The following is a 13,089-nucleotide window of genomic DNA, read 5'->3' as shown; positions in this document are numbered from 1 at the left end:
TAAGGAAATAAAACCATGTTTATCGAAACTGTTTGAAGTCATTTCTTTCACATCTTTGAGGAGAAATCTAATATTTATATATTCTATCTTGCAATTATTTGTTTATGTATAAAACCTTACACTTAGGATATCTGTTATTAACATTTTTGTTAACCGTGAATTTTGGTTTGATTTTTCCGTAACAAAAATTTGGAGAAGTTGATTTCAAGCAATTTAAAATGGGAAAGTCTCAGATAATTAAAAAAAAGCAATAAATAACAATAGTATAATAAACAATATTTTCCTCTTTAATTAAGAGATTTTTAGATTCTTTATTACAATATCAGTTTTTTTTAGTTAAAAAAACTTTTGTCTACATAAAATTATAATGTCAAAAAAGGTTGAACATTATATAATATATATAAGAAAACATTAATTTTCTTGTATAATTAAATCAAACGAGTTTGCAAGTGTTTTATAATATTACAGTAACTTTGTTTACAAATTTTTCAGACAATATAAATGTTGAGAATAGTAACAAAATAATCAACTATTATTCTGATAACAAAATATCTCAAGACTGTATTATTCTATAAAGGTTTATCAATGGTTCAAAACATTGATGCAATATAAAAATTATAAAAATTCAATATCAGTAACATTAAAAACTATTAATCATAATAATAATATATTGCAAACTTCTATATATATTTTCAACTTCGGTCTGTTTGGTTGAATAATTATATGAAAAATTTTGTTTCATTTATAGGGAATAACCAGTCATAATTGCTCTTCAGATCTTGGACTTTCTTCCGTTGCTTTTTTATCTTATCCTTATTTGTTTCCAGTGTGTAAGAATCATTAATCAAAATCATGAATCGGGAATATAGCTGAAACAAATAATTTCAATATTTTTCAATAAAAAGTAATTTATGTTCTTATTATAAAAATCAAAACACAATTTTTGACTTTAAAAAATATGTTGCATATACACATGTAAATTTAGTAATAAGAGGAAGAAAGGGATATATATTTGTATGAATTGCGAAGTTGAAAGACTTACATTATTAAGTAGGTCTTCGGCATAGATGTTTGTAATAACAGTATCGAGTGTATCATTTAAAGACATTGATCTGGAAAATCAGAGTATATTTATATTAATCTGTATAAACTTTTCTAATATATGATAATATAATGATATATAAGAAAAGTGATATTACTCGGGTTTTAGCGCAATAATATTATCCATAATATAAGAGAAAATTTTATGGTTGCTGATGTGCTGCTTTATAATAGTATTGAACATATTAGCCTGTTTTGCTTCTATTAACTCATTGTTCTCTATTTTATGTAAAAGCGTAATGATGTTAATAGTATCCTCACTGCAAGGTAAGAAGTTTAAAATTGTTTCGTTCTTTGTTTTTTCATATAACTGGGATACTTGAGCCCAAATTGAAGGGTCTTCTGTTTTCAAACCAAAACAGAACGTCCAATTTTCCCACCACGGCAAAATTCTAAAATATTCATAAAAAGAAAAATACATATCAATATATATTAGCATATTAATTTATGAATCGTCGCGTGTACGAGATACAAGAAATGCACAACTATAATGTAATTGTGACTGTAAGAAAAATTACTTGTATATTGTGGGATCTGCGAGATGCTTCCTTAATTTTTCGGCGGCTGCGCTTATACATGTTGGACTACCGAGAGTACATGCGTACCGTGCTAGATTTTGCCTTGCTTTTTTCGCAATATCGTCATCGTTAGATTTTTCTTCGTATCCTATCTCGTTAAGAACGAAATGAAAATAATTTGCGAAGTGCAGCTAAAAATAATTAAGTATTATCAATTTTAAATTAATTTATTGTTTTTTACAAACAGACGTAAAATTAATATACGTATTTATAATAATCAAAAGACGTAACTAAATTTTTAATGTGAATGTTTTACTTTCTTTATATAATACTCGAAGATTATGGAGAAAAACCCGATATTTTATATATATATATATATACTCAGAGTTAGATTAAATTATAATACTGAACATCTTCTACTAAATGTCTAAAATTTTTATTGTTTACCTGAAGGTTTTTACTTTCTGGAAGTTGAAAGTATATCGACAGCATATCTAAACATTTTAACATGGAGACCCATGGTATATAATCACTTTCTCGCTTTAAATAAAGCGTAATTAACGAGAATAGGTCCCAATTCACATACCTATAATATTTTTTTTGGAAATTATCACAGATATCATCAATAAGTTGTGCACGATTTAGTACATGTATTTTTGCAATACTGTCACTCTTCTGTAAGTAATGGCCAAGGTTTCGCCAATTTTTGAGATCATAATGGACACGATAATATCCTGTTGTACAATATACAACAATTTTCAATTAGTAAGTTGTCTTGTTAAATTTACTAAAATTAAGTTTACTAAAAATTGTTTTAAAACAACTTGGTTTGTTTTTTTTAGTACACAAAACTGATAAAGGCTGGTATACATTACAAATATTACGTATTACAAAAAAAAATGAATGTTGTACATAATAAAATAATCGATGAAAGATGATAAACGAAGTAAGATTTATCATAATTGCAATAACAATAGAACAATATGTTTTTCATAATATTTTATCAAATAATATTGCGTTCACGCTTACCGTGTTGATGAAAAGAGCAACATTTTAATATAACGAACTACTCGTGGAATGTATATAATTTTATAATTATAAATAAAAATTATAAAAATGTTGAATAATGTAAATATATAATAAACAAAGAAGTATAATATATTTATTGATCAATACTCACCAACTTGTTGTACATTAACTAAATACCAACTGGTGTCTGCTGGCATCTGAAACTCTATTCTTGTCGTCGGTGTTAACCACCAAAATATCCAATATTGGTTGCTAACATATGGCCGCGATGCACTTGTCATATAGGTGACAGGTATGGTCCAGTTGGACCCAACATCCTGATTCTTATAGTAAGCATGTTGTGATATCGTCACGAAGTTAGTTTCGTAATTTCGTTCAGCCCATAGTACAGGAAAACCTTTTTGCTTTGTCCAAGAATCTACCAGTTCTCCTATGTCCACATGTTTTTGCCGCAAAGTGTAGTGACTATGTGCACTTACTACGTATTCCCATTCGCGCAGGACGGAGTTTAAATCGTCGGTAGTAACTGATCTATATTTACTAAATATGCAAAATAACATTGTTATCAGTGAGCGCAATAAATCCCATGTTTGGGAACATATACATATGAATGTATTATTTGAAATTTAATTTAACGTAAATTAATCTATATAGGTGATAATTCAAAATAAGTTGAAAAGACTAGATATACTTATATATCTCTTGATAACTAATTATATAATTATCTTTAGTTATATATAACAATTAAACAAAAAAATATATCATAAGGCTTATGACATCACTGGGTGACATATGTATATCTATCGTATATTATTACACTGAATATTATTAATACATTAGTATGTACGATATATATTATATACATGAGATTATATTATACTCACTATTTCTTTAAATATGTGATGATAACGTCTTGAAATTGTTGTGCGTACATACTAGATAACATACGCAATATAAAGGCTCCTATAATTGACATTTACATCATAAATTAGAAAACATGAAGTATGTTGAAAATAAATGTATCCTAGCGTTTGTTAGTTCACTAATTTTTCTAATTTGCCAAAGAGTAATTAGTTAAAAATCTTAAGTATATTTTTTCTCACGTTTGTAGATTAGCGTTAGTGTATAAATGCATTCCAAATAAAAGTGTTACATTTAAAATTTGCGAGGACGACTGTTTAATTGAATTTATATATATATATAAAAGCTTAAGTATCGTACCTTTATGGTAAGCATCTGACGTAGGTCTTAATAAGGCCTCTGATACGATATCAGAGGGATTGTTGATTTCAGAGACAACAGGAGGCATTGAACCATCATCTCTGCGCATTATATCATAGTAATTTTCCACTAACTTCAATTGTGCAGCCTTCTTCAAGTATGCACTATTACAATCAGGCTTGTTCTCACACAGTTCTGCCTAAAGATAAATGTATTATGATTAAATATAGTATAAAAAAATGCTAGTTTATTAAATGCATGAACCAGCTCATCTACAATGTGAATATAAAAGACCATATAAATAATTTCAGATAAATAAAATATTTTTTTAAATTATATACCATGTTATTTTAAATTATACATTAAAACCATTTTGAAAGAATTGCGACAGTTTATATTTACATTTAAACATATATATTAAAATTTATATGTAAAATATGAAATATATGTTAAATTTAAACACACATATATTAAAACATATACTTATATATTCAATTTTTTAACTGATAATTACATGATACATTAAACATAGAGAAAACTCGAAAATCTTAGACTACGATTATTTCAGTCGTAACAGTTGTAAAAAATTTACGAAATTTATGTATTTTATATGCGTTGTTTATATGCATTAGTACGCTCTCGAGATATCAAGTATTGTGCTTTTTGAACTGCATTAGGAATATAAAATTACCTTGTATATGGAATAATGCGAGAAGTACAGAGCGAAACTTTCGGTTAGCCACAAGTGATTCCACGATTTCGGCGTGACCAAGCTACCAAACCATAGATGTGCTATTTGAGATTCTATTACGTTCACCGCGTCCATTTTGACACTAATAAGATCTTTGTTCTCATCGTACTTAACATCTGATTCTCTAAAAATTATTTATGCTTAATACAAATGTGGAAAAAGTTTTTGTTATAATTGTACAAGCGTTGCTTATACGATGTTACTCATAGTTCAAAATTGGCTAATTAGTTTGTTAATGCAAAAGCATCTGCGCAGATGATTCAGATAGGTCACCTTTTGCTCTTTTGAATTAATGATAAACTCAGATGACAAAAATACGTGTTGTACTAAATTAATCTGACTTATGAATTATACCTTAATTGATCCATTAGCCTTTATGAATATCCAAGAAAAGATTAATTTACATTCTTTTATTCGTGTGTATACTTTAACTATTGCATGAAATAAAACGCGACATGTTCAAAATACTTTGCGTATTGAAAGAAAAAAAATCACATGCAATTCCGCGTTAATAATCTAATGAAAAAATTTTAATGGATATATCATTTTCATGTAGTTAATAGATATTATTAAAACGAGGTGAATAATCTTTGCGATGATCGATGCATTACTTCAACTTTTGTCAGATTAACATCTATATCTATTTTACATTACGTATATTACCTGTAAATAATGAGTCCCAAATTTGCCTCAGAATGTGGTGCATTCGGTACTATGACGTGATGAATCTCTTGTTCTCCCAAAGAAATATTTGTGTATTCTACCAAGTTCTTTGTTACATTGTCGACAGTACTGTGAAAAAGTGATAAAATTGATTGTCTCTCAGACTTGAGCCAGGTGTAGACGGTTTCTCTTGGGTCAACAAGTATATCGAACGGCTTAAATAAAAGCATCAATTGATAAGTGGATATCATGGGAGTGATCTCGAATTTTGTCCATTTCATGTAAGTCTCAGCATCATTAGCATCATAGATTTCTGATATCGGCATATTTGATAAAAGTGTGTATGCCGCCTCGTGCTTCACATGAATGTTAAAGGTAGTTTTGTATGCTGGATCGTCCCAGCACGGAAACAAGTATCGGGTCGCAGTTTTTTTGAATTGCTTCATAAGCAAATCGCTATATATAAAAAAAGTGTTTCAGATAAATTTTTAATCATTTATAGCAAATATAGATATTAGAAAATATTATCTTATTTTTAAGAATTATATAATATATCATAATAAATTTGTAGTGCACAATGTGTATGTAAAATCAGTATTGACACGCATAAAAATTCATACTCGATATTAGCTTTTGCATATACAAATTTAAAATAAAATAGTATATTTACTTACTTTTTTAGTCCAAACATTACATGTTCAGTTGGCAACTCATTTCGAAAGAAGCTGTAATTTGCTGCAGTTGATTCAAATAGAATCTTCAGAACGTAATCGCCAGGGAACACACGTGTCGTGAATTTTATTACCAAAAATTCGTCAATCGTGTAAGATCTGTCCACAAAATGGATTACCTTACTATTGCTCAGCGTTGTATAATAATCATCTATTATTATATTCTTTCCATGTAGATAGAAAGTTTTAATCGTTGCATCAGGAACAACAGTGATATTGATATAAAGTCGACCCTTCAGGGATATGATAGGATAGGCTTTGGTATTCACTCCTAGCACGACGTTATAATGTTTCGGGTATGCAGTAGTTGACAAATAGGTTACATTTTTATCTTGTTGCTGATCAGGTATTGTTTCGATGATATCTGGATTCATAGAATTTGTTGTTTCGATGGCGAATGTCAACCAGATATTTACAAGCAGTATAACTTTTAAGTAACCCATGCCGACCCTCGTTTTGGAAGTCTACACATACATTTGTTGCTTTTATAAAAAGAGAGTAGTGCAAATAAAATTTAGTAAAAATTTATCTAATATAGTGTTTTATATAACATAGTGATATGAGAAATACTTCTATCATAAAACTGAAAAATTTCTTTTATATTTGATCAACGTAATTATATTACCGTTAACAATCAAAATGTTGTTGGTTTTAAAGATTTCGAATTTATTTCGCTATTGATATTTTGCTCGTATATTAAAGTAAAAACACGGCTTTTTTATAACAATAAATTGCACTAGACGTTTTATCGTTACTGAATTGTTAATATCGAAGATATAAATCGAAGATATAAGATATAAATCAATCGTGAATGTGGACTTACCATCTCGAAGGACTACCGAAAACTGCCAATAGTATTAGGACTAACAGTTACAATAAGCTCAACGTTGTCACATTCAATGTGACTCTATCGTACACAATAAGTATTCTAGTTGTCGGAAATAAATAGATCTAAAGTTTAATTCTACAGGGTGTCTTCAAAATAATTGTATATTTCTTACATTGTACATTTTTTTGCTACTTTTGATTGGATTTTTCCGTATTCCATAATAAAAATGTCTATCAATTTATTGCCCTTGTGTTTTAAGCAATTTAAAATAAGAAACTCCAACGTAGAAGAAATAATATAAAGAACAAATAAATAATAATGTCACATTTATTGATCAAAATTTTAAGTTTTAATTTTAATGTCAGTTTCAACCTTTGAGTTGAAGAAAATTGTGTTTGCAATTTTTGTTTTTTATTTACACAATTTGCATATTATAATATGCATGTTACAAAAAATGTAAGTTATAATTTTGTAAAATTATTTTTTACGTTAATAATTAAGGGCAATTATGCATATTAGGTCATACCTCACTGATTCTCTCGCTTTTGCAAAGCTAAACATTTGAATAAAATAAATCTATTTTTTATTACATCTAAAAAAATTTGCGGACGATTACTTAATTTCATTTATCTATCTTTTGATATGTTACTTTTATTATAGATAGCATGGAATATAAGTGAATTGATTTAAGTTAAACTATTGTCTTCAAACATAACAGGATTCATCGTACCATTGTCTTTAATAAACGAAATATATGTATAAGTTCTCAACTATTAGTACATCCATTTTTTGCCAATTTTCGAAGATCTAATAACAACAATTTCTTAGCGAGTACATTGGACTACATACATTAAACAAAATTAGCGATTTTATTCTTGTCCCGATAATGTGATAAAGTAAATTTATTTTTATTAACATTTTTTATTTAAAAATCAGTTTTGAAGATTTCAGTTCTTGTCGATTACGATTGTATCTTCGCGGAAAGTGTGTAACATGCTATACATATGTATGTGCACACAATTGCGCATGCGTCTCCGAAATCGAGTGTTCGACTAGCGACTAATTCAGTCTACTTCACCAAAAATGACGTCTGACGAGTGAAAGTTTAACCTCTCTTCTTTTATATATTTACATTGCATTTACTGCAATAAGATTTCTCATAAAGGCAATCATGGTAAGGAAAATGCAATAATCTTTCTTATTATATCCGTGACAAAATTGGTACATGGTGGCATGCTTGAAAAAATTTGCGTCTTGACACTTTATCGTTACAGGATATCCTCCGAACTCGTATATAAAACTCGTGATAATTTGCAAAAGATGTAAAATATGTGTGTAAAATTTCCAGGACGACGACGCGGCTGCTTTGCAGAACCTGGAACAGCTCATGACCGAATTTTTTTCCCCGGAGACAACCAACGAACGAAAACGCACGATTGAACGTATTTTCCAAGAATTTTCTGCGCAAATTGACTCCTGGAAGCCGTGTTTGCATTTCCTATCCTCCACAAGCAATCATTATGTCAGTATGTTTGCTCTGTCCACCTTGGAGGTAATTTCTTCTATTAATTTCTACGTAATGATATAATGCTTTTTAATCATCTTTAATTTGAATTATTTGACAGACAACTATTGGAAGACGTTGGCCGATTCTCCCATGGGAAGACAGAGCTCTTACAAGATCTACCTTGTACACATTATCATTGGAAAGAGATGTAGCACCTTTTGTGAGAAATAAGATAGTGAAATTAGTAGTAGATATAGCAAGACATGATTGGCCGCATTTCTATCCAGATTTTTACTCCAATATTTTACAGGTTTGCAAACAGAAAAATTTTTTATACATATTATGTATCGCATTTGCATTAAAAATATATATTTGACTATTCTAATTTCTGTTTAATAGCTATTAGGTCACAAACACACAAGACTACTGGGACTTGTATACTTGAGAACAGCTTCTGAGGAACTAGCCACGCCGAGAGAAGATCTGCCATTGCATAGAAAGAGCGAGTTGTTCAGATTATTAAGCGCACAAGTGCCTCTAACTTTGGATACACTTACAGGTATCCTAATGAATATTATTTGAATGAAGAGTGCGTTACAAATATACAATGAACTGCAAATAGTGTTATAAATTTTCTTTTGGTCTTCAGTTCTTCTGAAAGAAACTACAAAATTGCAAAGTCGTTCCGGGACTGTGACACCACCTCCCTCACCTACCAGTGGACAAAGTCTTGCCCCTGCACGTACAGTACTGGACGTTGAGGGATTAGCGACAGGCACCAGTGAAGTTTGTATAGCTACTTTGGAAGTTCTAGCACACCTATTCAGCTGGATAGATCTATCTGGCAGCATCTCCAGCAATTTATTGGATGCTATTTTTTCATGTGCCAAATATCAAGATGCAATGGTGAGATTTTACTTCAGTTGCAAAATATATAATAGCGGAAAGCAAAATGATACATTTATCAACGTTTCCACAGAATGGCAAGCAAATAGAAATGGCTGTTCAAGCTTTGACTACAATCAACGAGCTTTTATATAGACCACTCTGCTCACCCGAAGCCACTGATACACTTTTACTGGAAATATTTCAGAATGGCGTTAGTTTGTTCCAATTGATGGAACGTTTAGATTCGATAGAGGAAAGGTATGTGTAAAAAACGTTTATAAAGAGTTGACGTAGCGTGTGACATATTGTCTGACATGTGAAATATATGCTTTCAGTTATATGGAAAAGATGACAGAGTTTTTACAATTGTTTATAACTAATCATCTGAAAAGGATGGAGTCAAGCTCGAAATTTCCAGTAAATACGTTGTTAGAAGTACTGTGCCATCACACATTCCAGCAAGCTTCTACGGTGAACGGTTATTTGCGCTGTTTAGACGTGTGGACCACTCTTTTGGAGAGCACTCAGTCGCGATATTCCGCCGTTGCATTAGCCCTCGCCGAACGAATTTTGCAGAAAATAAGCTTTAAACTCAACGCTCGAGTATTAAGAGATCTCGACACGGAAAGTTTGGACGAGAATGTGAGTACTGCTGGAAAATGTAACTTGAATAAATAATTATGCCAAATATGTTATGTCAAATATTACGATTTTTTCAGGAGGAAACAGAATGGCAACATTTTTTGAGGTGCAATGTAGAATGTTTAGCGAAAATCGCCGACATTTCTCCCATTCCAATATTTACGCTATTGGTAATTTTTAATTGACATACCTGTGCCTTGTCTATTATAATGAAAATGTCGATAATATATTCGATAAATTTTTAGTATCGTTCGTGGAGAGAAGGATTAATTATTTTCGGAGAATTGGGCGCTGCCGTTGCCAATGGTCAAGTTATTTTACTGAACGATACGGAGGCATCTAATGTACATGCACATCTAAGGGATCTCGCGTCGACCACGCAAGCTTTAACCAGACTATATTCCCTTTTCATTGGTAAGTCACCGAGCAATTTTATCAGTTTTTGATTTCGCAGATGATAAAATGATTTGCGTTAACAGGAGATCAAACAAACATCGATCAAGCCTTAGCCGGGGAAGTGGTGTCGCAAACCCTGGATGCATGTATCTTCGCGAGAGATAATCAGCTATACAAAGCATCACTCCAGCCAGCCGCCATCGTGTTGGATCTCATAGAAGTGTAAGTTCCCAGCCGTCTCGTGTAGATTATTCTATATGCGAGTGAAAGCGACCGATATTACACAATGGCAACACGTGGATACTCGTTATGTATTTATTTGCGCTATTAGACATTCACAGCTTTTGGCTTCTCTTCAAGCGTGGTGTCACTGGATAACCAGAAGACCGGAGAAAGCTAAAGAAACGCTCTGTCAGCGTTGCATCGACTCGTGCATTTGGGCAACAACGTACACTGTGTCCTGCGATCAACCGCCCCCTTCGAATCTCATCCATTCCGCCGTTCACCTTTTTCAAAGTATCACCGCGATATTGAAGCCCATTCTGTGGGACCAACCGACTTTCCGGAATTTAATTTCTATGGGCACGTATTCGTACTTGAAGCCAGATACGATTAAAGTTCTACGAAGAGCGTTGATAAACGGTATCATATTGCCACCCGGTGATGCAGCGGCGAGGCAAAGATTGTTAGGTGAGCCATCTCGTTGTAAAGTCTGTGTGAAATTTTTTCAACGAACAAAAAGACAAAGAATCAAAAGTAAATGTTTTATCTAGGTACCATGGTGTTATCGCTGTCCGCACCTCTGGGCGTACAAGGACAACCAGTGCCTTCAGAATCAATAATTTCGATCGCGATGATGCCACTGATTCAACTACTGGAAGATTGCGCGTCGTCGTCTACGACCATAAAGAAGATGTTGCATTCGTGTCTCGAATCAATCATAAATAGGACATTGGAGTTACTGTCTTGTGTGATACGGTGTCAGAGCATATGTGAAGCGCTACTTAGCTTTCTACACTCGGCGTTTTCAGTATTACAGCAGCAATTGGGACCCGAGTTTACGCAGAATGCGGTTCAAGGCATGCTGCAACTGTACACAAGGTTTGTACACTCTTAGCAGAAACGTTGAATTTTCAAGATGTCAAATTCTTATTTAAGTGACGTCGAAAAGTGTCAAAATGTTTTCAAATCAAAATTCTTGATCGCTTTTCCATCGGCGGCGATTCGAAAAATATTTCTGTGTAAGCGATATCATTACGATGTCGTAATACTGCAACAATTTTATTAATGTGAAAGTTAAAATATTACGGTTCCAATTGTTTCGTTCACAGGGAAAATATTTCCGCTGGTCCGGCATTGGATCAATTGTTGGAAATCTTAATACTCGTCGTATCAGCGCCCAGCAACGCATTTAAGGCGTTTGTCCCTTCAGTAACGAGTCTGTGTTTGGGCCAAGTGTGGCCCGCTGTCGGAGGCAACCTAAGCGCTCACCCGGATACTACATTAGTTTTATTGAAGCTCTTCCACAGGTAATATACCGATAGTATGTCCTATTTACATGCAGAAGTCACATGAAATTACTTTTCAGTATTCTTATGCATCGATGGCAGTATTTCTATAACACTTCGGTGCTGCGGACCCTCGGACATCCCGATGAGGACGAACCTGTCGAACATAAGGAGGAATTAGTTGCAATTTTGGAGGCTTTCGGTCAAGCGCTCCTTCAATCAGACGTGAATATATTCCGGCAGAGTTTGCAGAGCCTCGAGCAATTGAATATCAGATGGCGACTTTATCAACGAATCGTCTTCAAGGTTCATCTTCTCGAGAGATTTCTGATGGCGTTGTTTACAGTGTTGTTTCAACAGTGGGTATCGCAACAGTGTTGCCGTTTATCAATAATGTGCTTATGACAACAACATGACAACAACATGTTCATTTGCTCACGTTAATTTGTAGATCTCACAATTTGTTGGCGGACGAAATAGCCGCGGCTATTCACAGTCTAGCGTCTGTCAACATAGGATGGTTCTTCGGCCATTTTTTGCCAACGTTTTTAGCAACCTGCGAAGGCGTCGACGATATGCAGAGAGCCACCTTGCTGGGAAACTTCGACAAATCCACGGTGTGTTGGGTCTTCCTGTTAAATGTAAAAGTGTGAATGTTGACGAAGCGGAAAATCATTTGTAATGAATCGTTTCAGGATCAACCGACTCTGACGAGGTCAGTACTTCAGCTTATTTCAGATCTAAGATGTTATCAGCTGTGCAGACCGGGCTGAAGCGCGGGTCGAGAGGGAACTGACATTGAAATTATTCCATGAGACTTTTGAAGTGGCATTTAAATCAACATTTCCACCGAATCTCTCCTGCGAGTGCCTCTAAATACAGATACGAGGAAGATAGAACGAAAAACAAAAAAAGACAAACCTTTTGTAAACATTTACCATTCTGTGTATACCACTGCCGCACCACTCTTTTGTGATGTAAATGCTATTACTACGAATAAAACGCGTCTTTTTACATGTCTATAGTCGCCTATATTCTTACAGACTCTTTATGTTTAATCTTTCAAAATTTTTGCAGATGTATGCAGTTCTAATGTACTGATAAAAATTCCGGCCAAAGAACATCATCGTTTGCAGAGATTAGAGCAAAATTAATAACCAGCCCGCTATCGCTTGCATATCGGATATTTAGTTGTTGACTTCGGACGTACTTTTAAGATATCTTCGTGTTATTATCACCTCTCCCTCTCTCTTGCTGCTGCTGATAAACAGTACTGTACAGATAACTCATTTATTTGTAACGCGC

General features: G+C 32.8%; 2 protein-coding genes across 2 annotated transcripts; one reads left to right on the top strand and one right to left on the bottom strand.

The window, feature by feature from the left end:
* Positions 1-266: 266 nt before the first annotated feature.
* Positions 267-6,952, bottom strand: LOC105668491 (aminopeptidase N). The gene is made up of 12 exons (XM_012360911.2): positions 6,838-6,952; positions 5,958-6,478; positions 5,284-5,739; positions 4,561-4,744; positions 3,870-4,068; positions 3,533-3,611; positions 2,800-3,188; positions 2,067-2,353; positions 1,620-1,810; positions 1,200-1,493; positions 1,043-1,112; positions 267-869 (listed from the first exon to the last, which is right to left on the bottom strand). The coding sequence occupies exons 1-12, from the start codon at positions 6,838-6,840 to the stop codon at positions 720-722; spliced, it is 2,823 nt and encodes a 940-aa protein (XP_012216334.2). The 5' UTR covers positions 6,841-6,952; the 3' UTR covers positions 267-719.
* A 907-nt stretch (positions 6,953-7,859) lies between these two features.
* Positions 7,860-12,804, top strand: ebo (ellipsoid body open). The gene is made up of 16 exons (XM_012360761.2): positions 7,860-8,017; positions 8,192-8,395; positions 8,469-8,660; positions 8,750-8,909; positions 9,000-9,256; positions 9,330-9,496; positions 9,574-9,880; positions 9,958-10,050; positions 10,126-10,294; positions 10,360-10,498; positions 10,608-10,966; positions 11,050-11,377; positions 11,608-11,805; positions 11,865-12,143; positions 12,236-12,401; positions 12,480-12,804. Exons 1-16 carry the CDS (start codon positions 8,015-8,017, stop codon positions 12,555-12,557), a joined length of 3,099 nt encoding a protein of 1,032 aa, XP_012216184.1. The 5' UTR covers positions 7,860-8,014; the 3' UTR covers positions 12,558-12,804.
* Positions 12,805-13,089: the final 285 nt, after the last annotated feature.

The sequence above is a fragment of the Linepithema humile genome, chromosome 7 (genome assembly GCF_040581485.1).
Source record: "Linepithema humile isolate Giens D197 chromosome 7, Lhum_UNIL_v1.0, whole genome shotgun sequence".
NCBI lineage: Eukaryota > Metazoa > Arthropoda > Insecta > Hymenoptera > Formicidae > Linepithema > Linepithema humile.
Note: the sequence above shows the minus strand (reverse complement) of the source record. Positions and strands in the feature narration are given on the sequence as shown.